Here is a 21,233-nt window from a genome sequence, read left to right on the forward strand (position 1 = left end):
CATGCGGAAAAGTAATTTTAGTACCCTTTTAGAGTTTTCAATTCTATTCTTCTTCAATCATTTTAGCGCCCTTTTAGGGTTTACAAATTCGTCCTTAAGTTTTTATACTGCCCTCGTTTTCGGTTCCAATGTTTGAAGTTAGAATAATTGATGACTCTTGAAACAAATGAAATTATTTCAATATTTGAATGGAAAACAATTGGAAGTCAATGGCAGTATCAATTGCAACGTCAACCATGAGTGTTTCAGGTCGTTCGAAATCCTTTACTCCACCCAGAATTAACTTTGAAAAACCAATGTTGAAACGTGAAAGTTCGGTAGATTTGAGGAAAGTCTTCTCAGAAAATACTGAAGAATTTTGTACACATTCTACATTGCATGGCCTGAAATATGTTGTCGATGAGCATTTGTATCCTGCTGAAAGGATATTTTTTGCCTTGTCATTTGTTCTGGTCGTGTTTGTATCGGTTTTCTTTATACGCGATGTCTATTCAAAATGGCGTTCAACACCTGTGATAGTGGGTCTAAGTCCGGAGCCTAGTTTCATAGTCAATGAACCCTTTCCCGCGGTGACTTTGTGTAATTTGAATCAAGCTTCCAAAAAGAGGGCTATGCAATACAAAGAGTAAGAGTTGTTTTTGTTCCATAACGAGAATAAGTCGAAGTTTTGATTAAATATGTGCGTATTTTTGGTCTTCCCTTAAGAGATTCCAGTGAATATGCCATGCTACAAATGCTTTGCCAGAATGATGTTAATATGACCATAGCTTCAGGAATTAATTGGAATACATTTGAACAATTTATAATTAATGTAAGTACATTTTACCAGTGATTAGTGCTCAGCCTTATGGGAAACAATTACAAACGCCTCTTTAGAGTGTGAGTATATGGAAATTACAGTTTGATCTATTCATGTCTTAGATATCACAACCCTGCGAAGAAATGATAATTGGCTGCAATTTTGGAGCTTTGGACTACAACTGCAAAGAAATTTTTCGTACCATAGTAACCGATGAGGGGCTATGTTGCGTCTTTAATAAACTGCATCCAAAATTTATGTACAAAAGCAGGTAAGGCCAAACAATTTACGACAAGAGAAAATGGTTCAACTTTGTTTTTAACATTTTACGAAGAAAACGCAGTGATGGCTACATGGATGATGCTGTGCCAGTGAACTGGAATCCTGAAACTGGCTATCCTGCCAAATTGCCTGCAAAATTTTATCCTCGCAAATCAGTTGGCACTGGTCAGACTTTGGGCTTGAGTCTTACCTTTGATGTGGACATCAATGACTACTACTGTTCTTCGGCTTCAAGTGTGGGCATTAAAATGGCCTTGCATAGTCCAGCAGAAATGCCTCATGTACGAGAAATTGGCACACTTTTACCAGCTGGGAGTGAAACTAAAATTCGCATACGTCCCGATAAGACAGAGGCTGCATTTAATCTGAAACCTATAAATCGAAAATATCGCCAATGCCTTTTTAATGGTGAGAAACAATTGGATTATTTTACACACTACAATCGGCGTAATTGTGAAATGGAGTGCAATGCTCGCCAATTATTGGATCATTGTGGTTGCCTGGCCTATTACATGCCTTTGATAGATGGTAAAGCCCGAATATGTGGCATTTTGGATACCTCATGCATAGATCAGGTCATACGCAATACAATGAATAAATCGGATACAGCCAAAGAGGATTGTCAACATCTCTGTTGGCCAAGTTGTTATGATTTGAATTTTTACAGCGACTTCTTTTCGGCTCCCATCTCACATGAGGGCTTTGAAGTGGCCAATAAGCTGATAAAGAATGCAACCAGCGAATATGCTGAAAAGAGTATGGCAGTGGCTCATTTCTATTTTACGGATAATGCATATCGCAGCACAAGGCAGACCGAATTTGTGGGCATAACGGACTTTTTGTGTGAGTATAAGTAAATCGATGTTTTGGAAATTTTCAATTGTATGAAATACCTTAGTCACCAAATAGTGAAAATAACTTAAAATTAAGAAAAATATACTTCATACGTTAAGATTTGACCTTTACCTCACCAGAACTTATATTTTTAACAAAAATGGTTACAAAATTTAAGATTTCTGAAAATCGATTAGAAAGCACAATTGCAATGCAAATTTACCCATGACCATTCCATTAAGAAATAGGGGTAAACTTCTCACATATCACTAACTAATATCAAGTTTAAGCTCAATAATAAGCATCTCCTTTTTATTACTGATCCTCAATACGTGCAGCTGGGCGACACCTCTTTGGAGAAGACGTTTTTGTATGGTTGAACACCTCACAAATATTTCTTGATTTAGTAGGGAATAACCACCTTGAACATTTCTTCTGATGTTTTTGCCAGGATCCGAGCCCAGGCGCGCAGCATCATAGGCGAACCTATGTGATAACGCTACAGTGTTTAACAAGTAAAACAAGTAAAAAGGCATTAAGTTCGGCCGGGCCGAACTTTGGTTACCCACCATCCGGTGGATAACTTAAGACCCCAAATTCGACACGGACATTGAGTGGTCTAATATATATGTCACTATTCAATTTTGTAGAACAAAATATTGGTCTTTTTGGCAAATATATCCAATTATAAACCGATCTGAATCATATTAAGGTCGGATATCGTGAGGCTCAGATAAACTTACTGTTTCCAATTTCAACGAAATCGGGTAAAAAATAAAGCTGTTATGGGCTTCAGTCCCCTTATCGGCAGATCGGTCTATATGGCAGCTATATCTAAATATAGCCCGATCAGAACCATATTTAGGTCGGATGTTGGGAGGTCTTAACCTACGAACTTTTTCAAATTTTAGCGCAAATAAAGCTTTTATGGGCTTCAGACCCTTTATCGACAGATCGGTCTATATGACACCTATATCTAAATATAGTCCGATCAGAACCATATTTGGGTCGGGTGTCAGGAGGCTAAAAAAAACTCACTGTTTCAAATTTTAGCGAAATCGGATAAAAAAATAAAGCTTTTATGGCCTTCAGACCCCATATCGGGAGATAGGTCTATATGGCAGCTATATCTAAATATAGTCCGATCTGAACAAGTGCAACATAAGGACCATACAACAGGTTCAGAGAACATGTTGTCTTGGCATAGGCGAAGCGATGAGGACTATGCCTACTAAGGCACTGGAAACTATTCTAGATATCCAGATTAAGTGTGAGGCAGTTACTGCGACTATGAGACTTAAGGCGATGGGAGAATGGATTGAGGATGGGAGCAGTTCATACCATCGCGGTATAATCGAGGCGACGATAGGAAACATGGAAGGAAGGGAAGAAGTTTTCAAGCGGATTGCTTAGATGAACCTTGAGGTCGAGAGCCAGGCACTGCTGCCAGCGGCACAGTCTTGGATTGCCGAAACCCTAGTATTTCCATCTGGAAGATCATGTCACACGGATACATCAAAGCTAGAGGGCAGAGTGGGCCTGGCGGCCTACATTGAGAACCCAGGGACTGAGATCTGCAGGCGGAGATCCAGGCGATCACGAAATGCCTCAAGTGGTGTGGTGCTAACGCGAGGACGTCGAGTGTGAAGTTCTTTACCGACAGTAAAATTGCCACAAGGACAATAACAACCAGGACGGTCACGAACAGTCTTACAGTGTAAGAAGGAGATTAACGCCTTCTCTGAGGATCGCAAAACCCGCATCGTTTGGGTGCCGGGCCATAACGGAGTAAGGGGAGACGATTTGGCGGTGAAGGCCGGAGGACTGCCGCCAATAAATTTGGTCACTAAACATACTTAGGGGAGTGACATGGAAAACAATAAAGGATTTTGTAAGTAGCATGGAATTACTAACTTAGATTTTCTATTTTGAGGTTACTTTTTTTGTATTTAGAGCGCACAACAAGCCGATTACTGGCTTAGGTGTATGCCCAAAGTGGCATGTAGCGGATTAATATCCACACACCATTTTCAACCTAACCTAACCTATATCGGGGTATATCCTTATAAAACCCCCATGTAAACGGATCTCTGGAATTGATTTCTTTAGCCTCTAGAGGGAGCAACTCTTATCCGATTTGGCTGAAATTTTGCAAACCTGCTTCTTTTATGACCTCCAAAATTTTCGTAAAGACTCAATCGGTTCATAACCGTTTATAGCCCCCATATAAACCGATCTTCCAAGTGTACTCCTTGAATCCTTAGAGGGCGCAATTCTTATGCGAATTGGGTGAAATTTTGCATAATTTCTCCTAACACCTCCAACTCCCGTATAATTCGACCTAAGCGTCGGGAGGGCGCTTTTATTATTTAATATGACCAAAATTTTGCATAATGATTTTTCCTATTATCTCCAACATCCATGCAAGAATGGTCTGAATCCGTGTCCATTGCTTCTATATAAACACATCATCCGACTCCATTTTTTAACCATATACCGGAAGCAATTCCTAACCAAATTAAAAAAAAAAAAAAAAAACAAAAAAACGTGTTAAGATCGGTCGTGCCGTACTTTGTATACCCACCACCATGGATATATTTATTATCTTATTTTGTTATAAACCTACTTTATATATTTATATCTAATTATGGGCCCATGTGGATCATATTCGGTTCAGGTACCGAGAAGTTTATATAAGTCACAGTTGAAAACTTCAAGGAAATCAGGTTATAAATGAGGATTTTATGGCTTAAGATCCTAGATCTGCAGATCGGTCCATACGACAGCTATATCCAAATATGGTCTGATATGGACCATACACGGTTCGGATATCGGGTCGCCTAATGCAACTCCATGTTCCAAATTTATATCAAAGTTTGGTCCGATCTGGACTAAATTTGGTTCGGATAACGGGATATCTAATCCAACTCATTGCTCTAAATTTCTGCGATATAGGATAGGACGGCCTTTTATGGGCTTAAAACCCTAAATCGGTAGATCGGTCCATATGGCAGCTATATCCAAATTTGGTCCCATCTGCACTTTTTTCAGTTCGGACAATGAGTTGCATTGGGCCACTCATTGTCAGGTAACAAATGGGTCTTTTCTGGGCTTAAAACCCTAATTCGGCTGATCGGTCTATATGGCAGCTATATATTAATATAGTTCGATCTGGACCAAAATCGTTCCGGATGTCGACAGGATGCCACTGTTATAAATTTCAACAAAATCGGGTCATAATCGCACACTATATGGCAGCTATATCTAATTGTGACCCGAAATGCATCATTTTCGGTTCGAATATCGGGGGCCTCATTACAACTCGCTCAATATCGCAATTTTTGAAGGCTGTAGCGTGATTACAAAAGGCGGCCACACAGACATCGTCAAATCATCTTAGAATTTAAAGACAATCCAGAATATATATACTTTGTAGGTTTTGAAATGAGTATTTCGATGTGTGGCAAACGGAATGACTAAATAACTGTACCTCCTTTCCCATGGTGGTGGATATGAAAATTCATGGAGTTTGTTGATTGATCCATTAAAGTTTCTGCCTATAAAAAGAACTCTAAAATGCTATCAAGGGTATACAATATTCGGCCCTACCGCACTTAGCTCGTTTTCACTTGTTTTGACTTTAAAGCAGAGTATTCTATTCAGCTTTTGGAATACTTGTGAAAAACTATAACAAAATATCATAATTTTTTTCTTAATATATTTATATGACATTTTTTGTTTCAGTTCAATCTTACATTTATATTATTCTAGGATTAGTTGTTTTCAAGTGCTCCTTTAAAGCCATTAGCCTAAAAAAGGCATTTATTTTTTAACATGTTTTTAGCTCATACTTTTTGTATATGGAGTTTGACAGGTGTTCAAGTGAGAAGCCGAATATAGTACCAACCCTAAGACTTTTTTTTTTTAAATTGGTACAAATTTGTTCTCTAATATGTTTTCGATAACGATTTAACGAAAATTAACTCTAATTATCTCATGTTAATGAAATAATTTAAAATTTTTGTTTTAAGTAGCCAAAATATCAAGGTCATAAATCAAAAAAATGTGTAGTTTAAAGGTTTTTATTTTGTCGGGGCGGAGCGAAGCGGATTTTGAGATTGGAAACCACTCCGCTTCGGGTTCAAAAAACTTGGCTCCCGCTCCGGCAAAAATATGCCGGCTCCTAATCAATGGTTATAATATCCTGTACCACAAATAATTTTTTGATTAAAATTTTACTTTCCATCGTTTTTCTAACATTTCATTTCCTTTCTGTAAAACGTTTTATCTTTTTCACCAAAATAGGGTTCAGTTACCCATTTTGGACACAGCTTTGGGAAAACTGTTCTTTATAGGGCTCACCTCCGATTTTTTAATTTGTTGCGCCCCTCCCTAATTGTGAACACAGGAACACGAATCTGAAGTCCTTTTTGGGGGCAAAGGCTCCTGGATCCCCTAGGGGAAAGTGGCCCAACCTAGGCAATATGGGCATCAAATGAAAGGCATTGTCGAGTGGATTACGAATATGCAAAAACATGTCTAAAAATTGAACCCGGGATGAACCTAAGGGGTCTTGAGAATTTTTAACCCAGGTGACATGTTTGAAGTCAATTCTTGGTTTGGAGCAGAATTTGGATAGAGTTTTTATACCCTTCACCTTAGGATGGGGGTATACTAATTTTGTCATTCTGTTTGTAACACATCGAAATATGCGTCTAAGACTCCATAAAGTATATGTATTCTTGATCGTCATGTCATTTTAAATCGATCTAGCCATGTCCGCCCGTCTGTCTGTCGAAAGCACGATAACTTTCGAAGGAGCAAAGCCAACCGCTTGAAATTTTGCAAAAATACTTTTTATTAATGTAGGTCAATTGGTATTGTAAATGGGCCAAATCGGTCCATGTTTTGATTTAGCTGCCATATAAACCTATCTTTAGTCTTGACTTTTTGAGTCTCTAGAAGGCGCAATTCTTATCCGATTTTATTCAAATTTTGCACGTAGTGTTTTGATATCACTTCCAACAACTATGCTAAGTATGGTTTACATCGGTCCATAACCTGATAAAGCTGCCATATAAACCGATTTAGGGTCTTAATTTCTTGAGCCTCTAGAGGGCGCAATTCTCGTCCGATTGAATCTGAAATTTTGCACGTAGTGTTTTGGTATTACTTTCAACAACTGATCAAATTCATAATCTGGTATAGCTCTCATATAAACCGATCTTGGATCTTGACTTCTTGAGCCAATAGAGCGAGCAATTCTCATCCGATTTGGCTGAAATTTTGCATGAGGTGTTTTGTTTTTTTATGTTTTTTTGTTTTGTTATGACTATCAATAACAGTGCTAAGTATAGCGTAAATCGGTATAGAACCTGATAAAGCTGTCATATAAACCGATCTGGTATCTTGACTTCTTGATTTGGCTGAAATTTTGTACAATGGCTTCTCTCATGACCTTCAACATACGTGTCTAATATAGTCTGAATCGATCAATAGCTTGATACTGCTCTCCTATCTCCCGATTTTGCTTCTTGAGCCCCTACAAGGTGCAATTCTTATCCGAATGAACTGAAATATTACACAATGACTTCTACAATGTTCAGCATTCATTAATGGTTCGAATCGGACTATAACTTGATATAGCTCCAATAGCATAACAGTTCCTATTCAATATTCTATGTTTGTCTAAAAAGAAATACCGCGCATAGAACTCGACAAATGCGATCAATGGTGGAGGGTATATAAGATTCATCCCGGCCGAACTTAGCGCGCTCTTACTTGTTTCCCATCAAATAGAAATGATACATCAAGATGCGAAGTTTCTTTAAATCCTTTGCTTACTAAATATCCCATGAACATTCCATTAAGAAACAGGGGATACTTCTCTCATATCAATGAGTGCAGTCCAAATTAAGTTTAAGCTCAACGATAAGGGGCGGCATAGCGACACCACTTGATAGAGAAGTTTCGACAGGTTCCTTACAAATGTAGCCAGTATTAGTAAGTGGATAACCACCGCTGAAAATTTTGTTGATGTTCACGCCGGGATTTGAACCGTTCTGCGTCATAGGCGGAGATAATAATCTCTATGCCACGGTGGTTTCCACTGCTTACAAATTTTAAATTTTCAAATTTATTTATTATGGCCTTTCTTAGTGATAGGCCTGAAAAAAATTATTTTAGACTCATTAGAGTGCTCCTCTCCACGGAAATCTTTAGTAAAAGGCGAAAGATTTATTCGACAACTGAAGAGAAGCCAGAGTGATTTGAACACACATATGGCAAATATCTTATACCATGTAACATTCAAACTCAATCGAAGCACGAAAATCTATACTTCTAACATGTCGAGTAGATAACCAGGGGAGTTTTCAACGAGTGTTTAAGGGATAAACTAAAGAAATGCTTGCATTGTTGTAGTGTCTGGAGATAATAAGGGTAAGAATATGATCTTCAGTTAAAGGGATTATTAGGTAGTAACTTTCTGGACAGACATTCATATATACGTACACAAAAATCTTCTTTGATAAAGTAATTTCCTTTGGCAAGATTTTTTTGTAAGACCTTTCAACCTGCCTACGCATGAAGGGCAATCCGTGAAAAATTATTCTTTTTAATAATACGACTTTTAAAATGTAAGACTTTTTAACACACCAGAGCATGTAGAGTAATCCACGGAAAAAATATCTTTTAATTGATTTGTTTTTTGTTAATCAGAAAATTTTAGAATTTGATCGAAAAAGACGTTTAATTAATTTTATTCCTGACCTTAACCCATTAACGACGAATGGGTAGAAAAATACCCAAGAATAGCGCTGTTTTAGAAAAATTCTATCTCTGGTTAGATAAGGGGTAGCGTAATGAAATTTGGATTGGCGTAAAGAAGACGAGTGAAACTTGTTAAGAAAAAATTTTCCCGCCATATGAGGCCATGTTTTGGGGTAAAATTGGTTTGTCGAATGTCGGCAATTTTCACATCCAAGCAAATTAAACATAAATTTTCGCAAAATTCTTAAACGTGAGATTTCTAGAAACCCTTTTAGTGTCTTGTTGTATTTGATGGTTTCTATATAAGAAAAATAAACTAATGGCGATAAACCTATTACTTTCAGCAGAGGTACGATTTTATGTCAAAGTCATTAAAATTCACTTTTCTTCCGTAAATGGTCATAAAATATTAAGAAAATAATTTTTTTGTATTGCAAAGACTTGGCGGCTTAACCAATGAAAAGTAATTTTAAAATTTTTTTTCCAAATATATGAAAAAAATTGTTTTTAAAATGTTTTAAATTTTTTAAGACAACGTTAAATAAATTTTAAAAATTCTCTAAACAAAGAATATATGAATGAAGGAAAGTCGAAATTGATCCAATGGAATATTTTGTATTCATAAAAGGCGCATTTTTCATCAGAATTTTTTGGTTGATTTTGTTCAAAGTTCGGTTCGGCCGAACTGAGTGCCTTCTTAGTAGTTTATGTTTGCTCTCAATATGATAGATTGCAAAGAGGTGGTATTAGACATAAGATGTCTAGATATCCGCTGAGTAAACTGAAGGGTCTATTCTAATTCCTTAAAGCTAAAATGTCAATGAATAAGTGACCTCTGTACCAAATGACATTAACGAGAAAAATACCGCCAACTGACCAATATTTGTATCTGGGAATATCCTAAGGAAAACAAGTCTTTTCCTGATTTTTTTATATAATCACATTTTTCTATTCCTTAAGTAAACAAATCAAATCTTCAAATTTATTAACTATGGCCCTTCTTAATGAAAGGCTTGAAAAAAATTATTTTCGACTCATTAGAGTACTCCTCTCCACGGAAATCTTTAGTAAAAGGCGAAAGATTTATTCGACAACTGAAGAGAAGTCAGAGTGATTTGAACAGACATATGGCAAATATCTTATATCGCCTAACATTCACACTCAATGAGAATTGTTATGAACATTCTTAACTCATTCAACATCAAAGCATGAAAATCTATGCTCCTCACATCTACTCGACGTAGATAACTGGGTAGTTTTCAAACAGTCATTTTGGGATTACCTTAGGAAAACTTGCTATGTTGTAGTGTATGGAGACAATGAGGATAAGAATATGACCTTATGTTAAAGAGATCATTAGGTAGTAACATGAACGCATGATAACAGAAAAATGTGCAAACATGGCAGAGAACACAGCTCATGTATTTTCCAAATTTGTTTTGGTTTTGCTGGATAGTTGTCAAAATCCTTACTAAAACGTCGGCTTGAGGTTCATGGTATTTTGCAAATTACAAAGGCGTTTGTGGCTCGATTTAGATTTTTATGCATGTTTGGATTGGTGTCAAAATTTACAAAGACTTTACGTCAAAAAGTGTCCACACATATGATTGTTAAATTAAAAGTTATACAGTTTGGAAGTCAAAAATTGTGAAAAATTGTTTTTTTTTTGCTCAAAAAGAGTATTTACATTGATTTGTCTTTATTGAAAAACTCGCTCAAATACCTTTTTTATATTCTTCTATAAAGGACATATTGTAGATGCATTTCAAATGAAATTTGAACAAGATATGTCAATTTAAACCGGTGCTAATGTATTTCAAAATAGGCAATTTTTTAATAAATAATTAGAAAAACCCCTCGAGTTCTTTAATTCCAAAGCCCAATTCGGGCTAATGTTTTTTTACAACATATGTTCCCTAAAGCCATGCACCCAACCATTTTAGCAGCCTCCACAGCAAATTTTCTATAAAATGCTGATTTAAAAAAAAAATAGAAATCGGACTACAAACAAAGATTTGACAGCCCTAACAAATTTTCGAAATACCTAGGTGATCAACTTTAGGGGCCTCCCAAAAGACGGCTGGACAACATTGGGCCTTGAAATTTTGCAAACGATGTTGCTAACACCTCAGCCATTCTAAACCGTTCAAAGAGATATCTCTATTTGTTCTCACATGGCATATTTTTTACTAGTTTTTGTTTGATTTTCTCCCACTGTGCGTTGCACTTTTTCTCCATAACAGTCCACCAAACCACTGAGGCGTATGTAAATATTGGTCTAACCACGCCTCTGTAAAGCTAGTGAACTATCCTTAGATTTAGGCCCCATTTCGTCTACATAGCGCCCAACCTCTGCAAGCCTTTTCTATACGCTTCCTGAATGTGACACTTCCAATTCAGTTTACTGTTTAAGATCACTCCTAAATATTTGCCCTTGTCAGATATCGTAACTATATCTTGATATAGCCCCCATATAGACCGATCCGCCGATTTAGGGTCTTAGGCCAATAAAAGCCACATTTAGTCTCCGATTTTGCTGCAATTCGGGACAGTGAGTTGTGTTAAGTTAGTCGACAACCTTCTTCACGACAACCCAGATCGGTGTAGATTTGGATATAGCTGCCATAAAGACCCGGTCTCTAGATTTAAGGTTTTGGGCCCATAAAAGGCGCATTTTTTGTCCGATGTCGCCGAAATTTGGAACGGTGAGTTGTGTTAGGTCCCTCGACATCTTCTTGCAATATGGTTTAGATCGCTCCAGATTTGGATATAGCTGCCATATAGACCGTTCTCTCGATTTACGGTCTTGGGCCTACAAAATACGCATTTATTGTCCGATTTCGCTGAAATTTGATACAGTGATTTATGTTAGGCTTTTCGAGATCAGTGCCGTATATGGTTCAGATCGGTCTTTATTTGGATATGGCTACCAAAAAGAACAATATTTGATTCTACAAAATTAAACAATGACTTGTACTTAATAGACCACTCAATATATGTGTCGAATTTGATCCAAATCGGACCATATTTCGATAAAGCTGCTATGGGGGCCTAAATTCTGCATTTTCCGAATTATGACGAAAGTTGGTTTACATATATACCCAACATGGTGGGTATTCAAAGTTCGGCCCGGCTGAACTTAACGCCTTTTTACTTGATTTTTTTTAAATCCCTCATAAATCAATCACTTGAATTGATTTCTAGAATTCAAGTGATAGAACCTCTTTAAGTATTACAATATCTTATATTACTTCCTAATTTTTGAAGTGTTAAAAAGGATTTGTACAGAACATACAAAAATCTTCAAATTTATTATTAATGGCCCATCTTAGTGAAAGGCCTGAAAAAAATTATTTTCGACTCATTAGAGTACTCCTCTCCACGGAAATCTTTAGTAAAAGGCGAAAGATTTATTCGACAACTGAAGAGAAGTCAGAGTGATTTGAGCAGACGTGTAGAAAATATCTTATTTCAACTAACATTCAAGCTCAATGAGAATTATCATGAAAATTCTCACCAAATGTAACATCAAAGAACGAAACTCCATACACCTCACATGTCGAAGGAATTTTTCAACTAATGTTTAAGGGAAATATCTAGATTGTTTTAGTGTCTGGCGCTAATAAGGGTAAGAATATGGGCTATAATTTAGGGATCAGTAGCACACACACACACAAATTTGCGCATACCTGATGGAAACCACAATTCCTGCCATTTTTATGAAAAATTAATTTCTTTCAGCACGGGCTATTTGGAAGACTTTTTAACCTACCTGAGCAAGTAATCCGTGGAAAATAGTATTTTGTAATTGATTTGTTCTTTGTTTATCAGAAAATTTTATAATTCGATCAAAAAAGAAGTTTATTCCTTACCTTAACCCATTAACGACGAATGGGTAGAATAATACCAAAGAATAGAGCTGTCGTAGAAAAATTCTAGCTAGAGTTAGAAAAGAAGCAGCCTAATCAAATTTAGATTGGCATAAAGTAAGCGTATGAAACTTGTTAAAAAAATGTTTGATTACGAAATGGAATTTTTCCTTGCAATCTACTTTATTTTGCAAAAAATCTTTTAAAATAACGGGTTTTAGAAACTCGTATAAAACTCGTTAAGAATAATTTTTGATTACGAAATGGAATTTTTCCTTGCAATCTACTTCATTTTGCAAAAATTCTTTTAATTTTTTTTAGATATTTTTATATGTAATAGCAAGGATGGGGTTATATATATTTCATATTCGACCCTATGAAGTATAATCAAAATCGATCCAATAGAACATCTTGAGTTCATAAAAGTTGCATTTTTCATCGGAATGTTTTGGCTAATTTTGTTAGTATACAAAGTTCGGTTGGGCCGAAGTAAATGCCTTCTTAGTTGTTTGTATATGCTCTCAATATGATAGGTTGGTAAAGTTTGCAAAAGAATGATATTAGAAAAAAAGAAGTCTAGACATCCGCTGAAGAAATCGTGTGGTCCATTGTGATTCCTTAAAGCTAAAATGTCAACGAATAAGTGACCTCTGTACCAAACGACATTAAAGAGAAAAATACCGCTAACTGACAAATATTTGTATCTGGGGATACCTTAAGGAAACAAGCCGTCTCCAGCCTTCTATTCTTCAATCACACTTTTCTATTCCTTAACTTAATTTCAAATTTATTAATTATGGCCCTTTCTTTGCGAAAGGCCTGGAAAAAATTATTTTAGACTCATTAGAGTGCTCCTCTCCACGGAAATCTTTAGTAAAAGGCGAAAGATTTATTCGACAACTGAAGAGAAGCCAGAGTGATTTGAATAGACATATGGCAAATATCTTATATCCTGTAACATTCAAACTCAATGAGAATTTTTATGAAAATTCTAACCTAATCCAACATTAAAACACGCAAATGTATACTCCTCAGATGTCGAGTAAATAACCAGGGTAGTTTTCAAACAATCTTTAAGGGATTACCTTAAGAAATACTTGCATTGTTTTAGTGTCGGGGGAAAATGAGGGTAAGAATATGACCTTCAGTTAAAGGGATCATTAGGTAGAAACACTCCGGACAGACACACATACTAACGTACACAAAAACGTGCATAAGTGACAGAGAACAGAACTCATATATCTTCTTTGATAAAAATATTTCATTTGGCAAGATTTGTTTATAAGACTATTTAACCTGTCTATGCATAGAAGGAAATCCGTGGAAATTATTCTTTTTAAATTCCATCACAATATGTTATAGTATAGTATGTTCCTTGACAGCGAAAAAGCCTTCTATATAGCCCAGAGAGTCATGGAGGGCAATTTTGGTGGACGTTTACTTGCGTAAGGCGTGTTGTTGTCGAAACAAGCGGTCTTTGGGAATCTTCGTCCTGAGATATGCAACTATAAAACACTCCAGAGTTTTATATATAAAGAATAACAGACTAATGACACGAAAAACTGTTGCCATCGAGCTGACCCCATAAGAATAAATACAGACAGGAATATCGAACATTTCAGCGGTAGTTATCAACGTTATAACACCTCATTAAGCAATATTTGTGAGTCGCTTGGCCATGTAAGACTTCTCAACAACATGCCATCATCGATTTTTGTGCGGACTATATAGGATAGGTTTTCTTTGTAAACTATAGGTTGATGTGGCAGTACTATAATTGACAGTTGTGATAGAGAAAATTTTATAATAGTGGCATTTAAAATATCCAACTGTGTTTTCAAGGAGATATTTTGTGAAATCGATGTATTGGGTTGCCCAAAAAGTAATTGCGGATTTTTTAAAAGAAAGTAAATGCATTTTTAATAAAACTTAGAATGAACTTTAATCAAATATACTTTTTTTACACTTTTTTTCTAAAGCAAGCTAAAAGTAACAGCTGATAACTGACAGAAGAAAGAATGCAGTTACATAGTCACAAGCTGTGAAAAAATTTGTCAACGCCGACTGTATGAAAAATCCGCAATTACTTTTTGGGCAACTCAATATATGCGGTCGGTGCAACCACACTTGGCATAGAAATTGGAGCAAACATTAGTAATATGAATGAGAAATACTCTTTTTTTAATACGGGAAATTCCTTTATATCGGGACTGTATATCGACAAGAGGACCTATAAGTATCATTACTACTACTAAATTTCCCAAGAATATTCCACAAATAAATAGGGGATACTGCTCTCATATCAATTAGTGCAGTCCGATTCAAGTTTAAGCTCAATGATAAGGTGCCTCTTTTCTTATGGCGTGCCGCATAGCGATATTATTTGGTAGAGAAGTTTTAACATAGCAGAATACCTGGCAAATGTAGGCAGCTTTAGTAAGGGGATAACCACCGCTGAATATTTTTCTGATATTCACGGCGCGATTTGAGCTCAAGCTTTCGGCGTCATAGGCAGACATACTAACCCCTGCGCCATGGTGCTTGCCACAAATGCTGGCAACGTTGAATACTTTATGAAATTGGAAAAAAACTGAGTTTTTACTTTTCAATTCTTTTTACACCCACCACCATTAGGTGGGGATATATTCATTAAGTCATTCCGTTCCGTCCGCAAAACATCGAAATTTCCATTTTCGTTCCTATAAATCTCTAATATTCTTGATCGTCGTGAAATTCTAAAACAATCTAACGATGTCCGTCTATCAGTCTGCCAGTTGCAATCACGCTAGAGGCTTCATAAATTGAGATTTTGAGCTTACATTTTTAGGGTCTTGAGTCCGTTAATGATGCCTTAATAATCCGATTGCGGGCAAATTTCAAACGGCGAGTTCTTCTAAGCCCCACGATAGCCTTGTCACATTTGCTACCAATTTGCCTATGTTTAGTTATAGCTACCATATTCATGCCAAATATGTTCTTGATCGACCTATGTTAAGGAATAGTTGTCATATAGATCGATCTCCTGACAAAGGCTTATGGCCATAACCAATACCCCAATAATATACCCCAATTTTGCTGAAATTAAAAACCATAAATTGCACTAGGACTCTCAATATCTGAAACGGGTATGCTTTGCATGAGTCTATATTTAGATATAGCTGCCATACAGATCGACATGCCAATTTAGGGTCTTAAGCCCATAAAAAGCTTGAAACGGTGAGTTCTGTTGGACTCCTTGACATTCATGCCAATTATAGTATCGATCGAACTAGGTTGGGTTAAGTTGAAAAGAGGGTGCTGATATGTATCCTCACCATGCCACTATGGACATACACTTAAGCCAGTAATTCACACTAATTCAAAAATGAGCTTCGTAGCTAAAGAAGAACAAGCGTGCGATGAACTTTTCTAATAGAGAACGCATTTTGACAATAAAATTCAATAATTTGCAAGAGTTGATCGTTTGTAAGACGATTCATAGTTAAATACCAGTGAAACAAAAACGTGCGTGAGCTGTTTAAACCACCAAAAAGACAACAGCAAAAAAATCACCCTTTATAAGCCACAATTTTTACAAAACTTAGGATGAGGTGATTTATATGACGTCCCAATATGTGTGCAAAATTTCATGAAAATCGATTCAGTTTTAGAGGAGGCCACCGAGGTTAGCATGTTCGCCTATGAAGCCGAACGCCTGGATTTAAATCCCGGCGTGAACATCAACAAAATTTTCAGCGGTGGTTATCCCCTTACTAATGCTGGCGAAATTTGTGAGGTACTTTGCCATGTAAAAACTTCTCCCCAACGAGGTTTCGCTTTGCGACACGCCGTTCGGACTCGGTTATAAAAAGGAGATCCCTTATCATTGAGCTTAAAATTTAATCGGCCAGCACTCATTGATTTGTGAGAAGTTTGCCCCAGTTCCTTAATGGAATGTTCATGGGCAAATTTGCAATTTTTTACAATGACAAAGAGGTTAGCATATCTGCCTATGAAGCCGAACGCCTGGATTTAAATCCCGGCGTGAACATCAACAAAATTTTCAGCGGTGGTTATCTCCTTACTAATGCTGACTACATTTCTAAAGTATCCCACCATGTTAAAACTTCTTTGTCAAGGGGTGTCGCTATGCGGCACGCCGTTCGGACTCGGCTAAAAAAGGAGTCCTCTTATAATTGAGCTTAAAATTTAATCGGACTGTACTCATTGATATGATCCCCTGATTATCCCCTGTTCCTTAATGGAATGTCCATGCGAAATTTAGTTAAGTAGTAGATTTAAATATAGCTCCGATATATCTTTCAACAAATATGGAATTTTAAGCTGTAGTAGCCATTATATTGGTCCGGTCTTGGATGAGATGTATATTTTAGCCGATATACACTTTTAAGACTGGTATAACCACAATTTAATTTTTATCTTGAAAAAATCATGCAAAGTTCTATTCGATATTTTAATAGGTATATAAAGTCTGGCTTGACATAGGCAAAGGTTATATATTGGGTTGCCCAAAAAGTAATTGCGGATTTTTCATATAGTCGGCGTTGACAAATTTTTTCACAGCTGGTGACTCTGTAATTGCATTCTTTCTTCTGTCAGTTATCAGCTGTTTCTTTTAGCTTGCTTTAGAAAAAAGTGTAAAAAAAGTATATTTGATTAAAGTTAACTCTAAGTTTTATTAAAAATGCATTTACTTTCCTTTAAAAAATCCGCAATTACATTTTGGGCAACGTAATATATTAAAAGTAGTACGTAGACTAGGTGGTGTAGGATATTACAAGTCGAATTCGCCCGACTTTTGCCTTTCTTTATTGGTTTTCTTTATAGTTTCTCAACATATTTCAAATTGATTAATTATGGCCCTCCTTAATGGAAGGCCTGGAAAAAATTGTGTTTAGACTCATTAGAGTGCTCCTCTCCACGGAAATCTTTAGTAAAAGGCGAAAGATTTATTCGACAACTGAAGAGAAGCCAGAGTGATTTTAACAGGCATTTCTAGAATACTTTATGTAACCTTCTGTTTAAACTCAATGAGAAATTTTCTTATGAAAATTCTTAACAACTTCTCACCGAAATCCAATAGCAAAGAATAAACAACAAACTTTCTTCATTGTTGCCTTTACTGGCAGAGTAAACGTAGTTCGCAATGGAACTAGCTGAATAGGCCTATGCGATGAGTTATTGTTGTTGGAGTTTTAGTTTTCGAAGACAATATGCGAACTTCAATACATCTATGGAAAAGGGCCCACTAACATAGTAGGTAGTATGTAGCTTGTGTAGCAAAAAAACATCCCTATGAAAAAGAAAACATTGGATATGGTTAAAGTGTTCTCAAAACAGCACCTAACCTTCCCTCTTGAAAGAAAATAAGCAAAACCTTTATGAAACAGGCAATGACAGGAATTGGAAATTAGGACTTATGTAGAGCCTACTCCTCGTTTTCAAGTCAACCCTTCCTCATGATTTCATTGTAGCATTCGAAATTAGTACTGCTTATGAGCCTCCTTTCTTTTTCTATAAAATTCACAACCCACTCCGTATTCATATTGAAAATGGTTATATATTAATTGTACCCAGAGTTGTGAGATAATCAGTATGAAATACACAGCCACTTTAAGTCTTGACCAATATTGACATTTAGTACAATAGGTCAAGTTTTCTCTTAAGGAATACTATATGGAATGATAAACTAATTTTGTTGGCATTAAAAGCGCCTTCAAACCATGGCTGCGGAGTAAATTTGACGAGCAAATTTGACTAAACTCCGACTCCAGGCAAATTGCTCGACTCCGACCCCGAGTACTTGAAAATGCATTGTTTTATACCCAGCACTAAAGAATGGAGTTGAGATGCTCCAACCTAGGCAATATGGGTATCAATTGAAAGGTATTAGCGAATATGTTAAAACAAAAAATAAAAATTGGACCAGGGAAGGACCTACGGGATCTTGAGGATTTAGGACCCCTTTAGGATGAAGAGGAGAAGAATGATGATGAGCATAAAGATATCACATCGTGGGTGTAAACAGAGCTCAAATTAAATACACTCCCAACGAAAATAATAGGGAGCACGCCCCCCTGAGGGGTCATTTTCCGTCGCTAGGGGATCGAGGAGCCATTGCTCCTAAAACAGACTTCAGAATCTCCTTTCTGGGCTCAGAACTAAGGGGTGCACACTATAAAGTTCATTTTTTCCTAAATCTCGTCATTTCGCTTGTAACACCTCGAAATATTTATAATAACCTAGCTGAACCGGGCCCGCTTCGCTGCGCCTTCTTTAACATTATATCGAACAAATTCGACAATTAAAGAGCTTCTAGTCTCCCAGATACTTAGCCCTGAAAAGATATCAGCATCGGGCTCTACTCTCTCTCGTTTTCTAATCTTATTTGAGTCCCGTATTGCAATGGTGAGCAAATATGTCCCATTTGAGGGGAGTTATGGTAGTAGGATGGACATTTTTTCCCGAATATTGATATTTTATTCGTGATCTAATCTCATAGACCTTTCAAATGAGCCCTATATTGCTACGGTCGTAAATTTGTCCTCTTTTGGGGGTGGGACCAAATACTTGGTCAATACTCAAATACCATTACCGTATTGCCATTGTCAGTAAAGAAGTCCAGCTCGAGGATGGGCTGGACCCCCAGAAACTTGGTCTCGAATGTGGGTATCAATTTCATGCTCTACTCTCAAATGAATTTTTTAATCAAAAAAGCTACGAACATCAGTCATGAAGGACCATTAATCATATAGAAACTGGAGGATAAAATTTATTTATTATGGGAAGCTTGTAATCAGTGATGAATCAGTAGTATAGAGGTTATAAAGAAGAAGAAGAAGGATGGGGGTATATTCGAAATATCCATTTCCGGCTCTACAAAGTATATATCGGATCGTGGTAAAATTCTAAGGCGATTTAACGATGTCCGTTTGTCTGTCCGTCCGTCTGTTGTAATCAATCTACAGTCTTCAAAAATTAAGATATTGAGCTGAAATATGGCACAGATATGTGATTTTGCTGTTCGCAGGTTAAGTTCTTCAACGGATCAAATCGGACCATATTTGGATACAGCTACCATATACACCGATCTGCCGATTTAAAGTCTGAAACCCATAAAATATGGATTAATTACGCGATTTCGCTGAAACTTCAATCAATGAGTTGTTTTAAGCCTCCCGACATCCAACCCAAAAATGGTTAAAATCGGACTAAAACGACATCCAACCCAAAAATGATTAAAATCGGACTTTATTTAGATATAGCTGACATATAGACCGATCTGCCGATTGAGGGTCTGAAGCCTATAAAAGCTTTATTTATTACTCGACTGCACTGAAATTTGAAACAGCGAGTTTTTTTAAGCCTTCCGATAATTGACATAAATATGGTCCAGATCGGACTATATAGATATATATATAGCTGCCATATAGACCGATCTCCGGATTCGGGGTCTGAAGTCCATAAAAGCTTTATTTATTACCCGATTTCGCTGAAATTTGAATCAGCGAGTTGTTTTAAACGTACCGACATCAGACCTTCATATGGTTAGGATCGGACTATATTTAGATATAGCTGCAATATAGACCAATCTGCCGATTTGGGGTCTTAAGCTCATAAAAACCGCAATGATTATCCGATTTGGCAGAAATTTGGGTTAGTGAATTATGTTAGAGCTCTCGACATTCTTGTTTTATTTGACCTAGATCTTCTCAGATTTGCATATAGCTGCCATATAGACCGATCTCTCGATTTAAGGCCTTCTGCTCATAAAAGTCGCATTTATTGTCCGATTTCGCTGAAATTTGGTATAGCGAGTTGTGATGGGCTCCCTGCTCAATATGGCCCCGATTGATCCAGATCAGCCGATTTAAGGTTTCAGTCCCATAAGAGGAGAATTTATTAACAGATTTCGCTGAAATTAGCCACAATGAGTTGTGTTAGTCCCTTCCACATTCGTACCGAGTATGGTTAAGATCCGTCTATATTTCGATATAACTGCCATATAGACCGATGTCTCAATTTAAGGTCTTGGGCCAATAAGAGGCGTATTTATTGTCCGATTTCGTCGCGATTTGAAATTTGATATAGCAAGTTGTGTTATGCTCCTCAACAACCCTGTTCAATATGGCCCAGATTGGTCTAGATTTGGATAAAGCTGATATATATACTGATGGAGATCGGAATAAACGATGCATTTTTCATCGTATTATAAGAAAGGAGGTTAATATATACATCCGATGTGGTGGGTAACCCAAGATCGGCCCGAACTCATTGCCTTTTTACTTGTTTCAGTTGTGTTTATAGGTTGTAATGGTTTAATGCTTCGCCTTATAAAGGGTGATTTTTTTGAGGTTAGGATTTTCATGCATTAGTATTTGACAGATCACGTGGGATTTCAGACATGGTGTCAAAGAGAAAGATGCTCAGTATGCTTTGACATTTCATCATGAATAGACTTACTAACGAGCAACGCTTGCAAATCATTGAATTTTATTACCAAAATCAGTGTTCGGTTCGAAATGTGTTCATTCACCGTTCAGCGATGAGGCTCATTTCTGGTTGAATGGCTACGTAAATAAGCAAAATTGCCGCATTTGGAGTGAAGAGCAACCAGAAGCCGTTCAAGAACTGCCCATGCATCCCGAAAAATGCACTGTTTGGTGTGGTTTGTACGC

General features: G+C 36.8%; 1 protein-coding gene and 5 non-coding genes across 6 annotated transcripts in view; 1 reads left to right on the plus strand and 5 right to left on the minus strand.

Moving 5' to 3' along the window:
• The first annotated feature begins 215 nt into the window (after positions 1 to 215).
• The window catches only part of LOC106086074 (uncharacterized), a 52,812-nt gene continuing 31,794 nt past the window's right edge, over positions 216 to 21,233 (plus strand). The window contains exons 1-4 of the mRNA XM_059367231.1: positions 216 to 625; positions 706 to 811; positions 922 to 1,070; positions 1,134 to 1,924. Of these exons, the coding sequence (XP_059223214.1) occupies positions 237 to 625; positions 706 to 811; positions 922 to 1,070; positions 1,134 to 1,924 (1,435 nt within the window). The 5' untranslated portion in view covers positions 216 to 236. The remainder of the gene's footprint in view (positions 626 to 705; positions 812 to 921; positions 1,071 to 1,133; positions 1,925 to 21,233) is intronic.
• On the minus strand, positions 8,063 to 8,183 carry LOC131997400 (U5 spliceosomal RNA). Its single transcript, XR_009398251.1, has one exon. It is a non-coding gene; the product is annotated as a U5 spliceosomal RNA (small nuclear RNA).
• LOC131997398 (U5 spliceosomal RNA) lies at positions 9,680 to 9,800 on the minus strand. Its single transcript, XR_009398249.1, has one exon. It is a non-coding gene; the product is annotated as a U5 spliceosomal RNA (small nuclear RNA).
• LOC131997401 (U5 spliceosomal RNA) lies at positions 12,007 to 12,127 on the minus strand. Its single transcript, XR_009398252.1, has one exon. It is a non-coding gene; the product is annotated as a U5 spliceosomal RNA (small nuclear RNA).
• LOC131997402 (U5 spliceosomal RNA) lies at positions 13,354 to 13,475 on the minus strand. Its single transcript, XR_009398253.1, has one exon. It is a non-coding gene; the product is annotated as a U5 spliceosomal RNA (small nuclear RNA).
• LOC131997399 (U5 spliceosomal RNA) lies at positions 17,414 to 17,535 on the minus strand. Its single transcript, XR_009398250.1, has one exon. It is a non-coding gene; the product is annotated as a U5 spliceosomal RNA (small nuclear RNA).

Source organism: Stomoxys calcitrans, chromosome 4, assembly GCF_963082655.1.
Source record: "Stomoxys calcitrans chromosome 4, idStoCalc2.1, whole genome shotgun sequence".
Lineage (NCBI taxonomy): Eukaryota > Metazoa > Arthropoda > Insecta > Diptera > Muscidae > Stomoxys > Stomoxys calcitrans.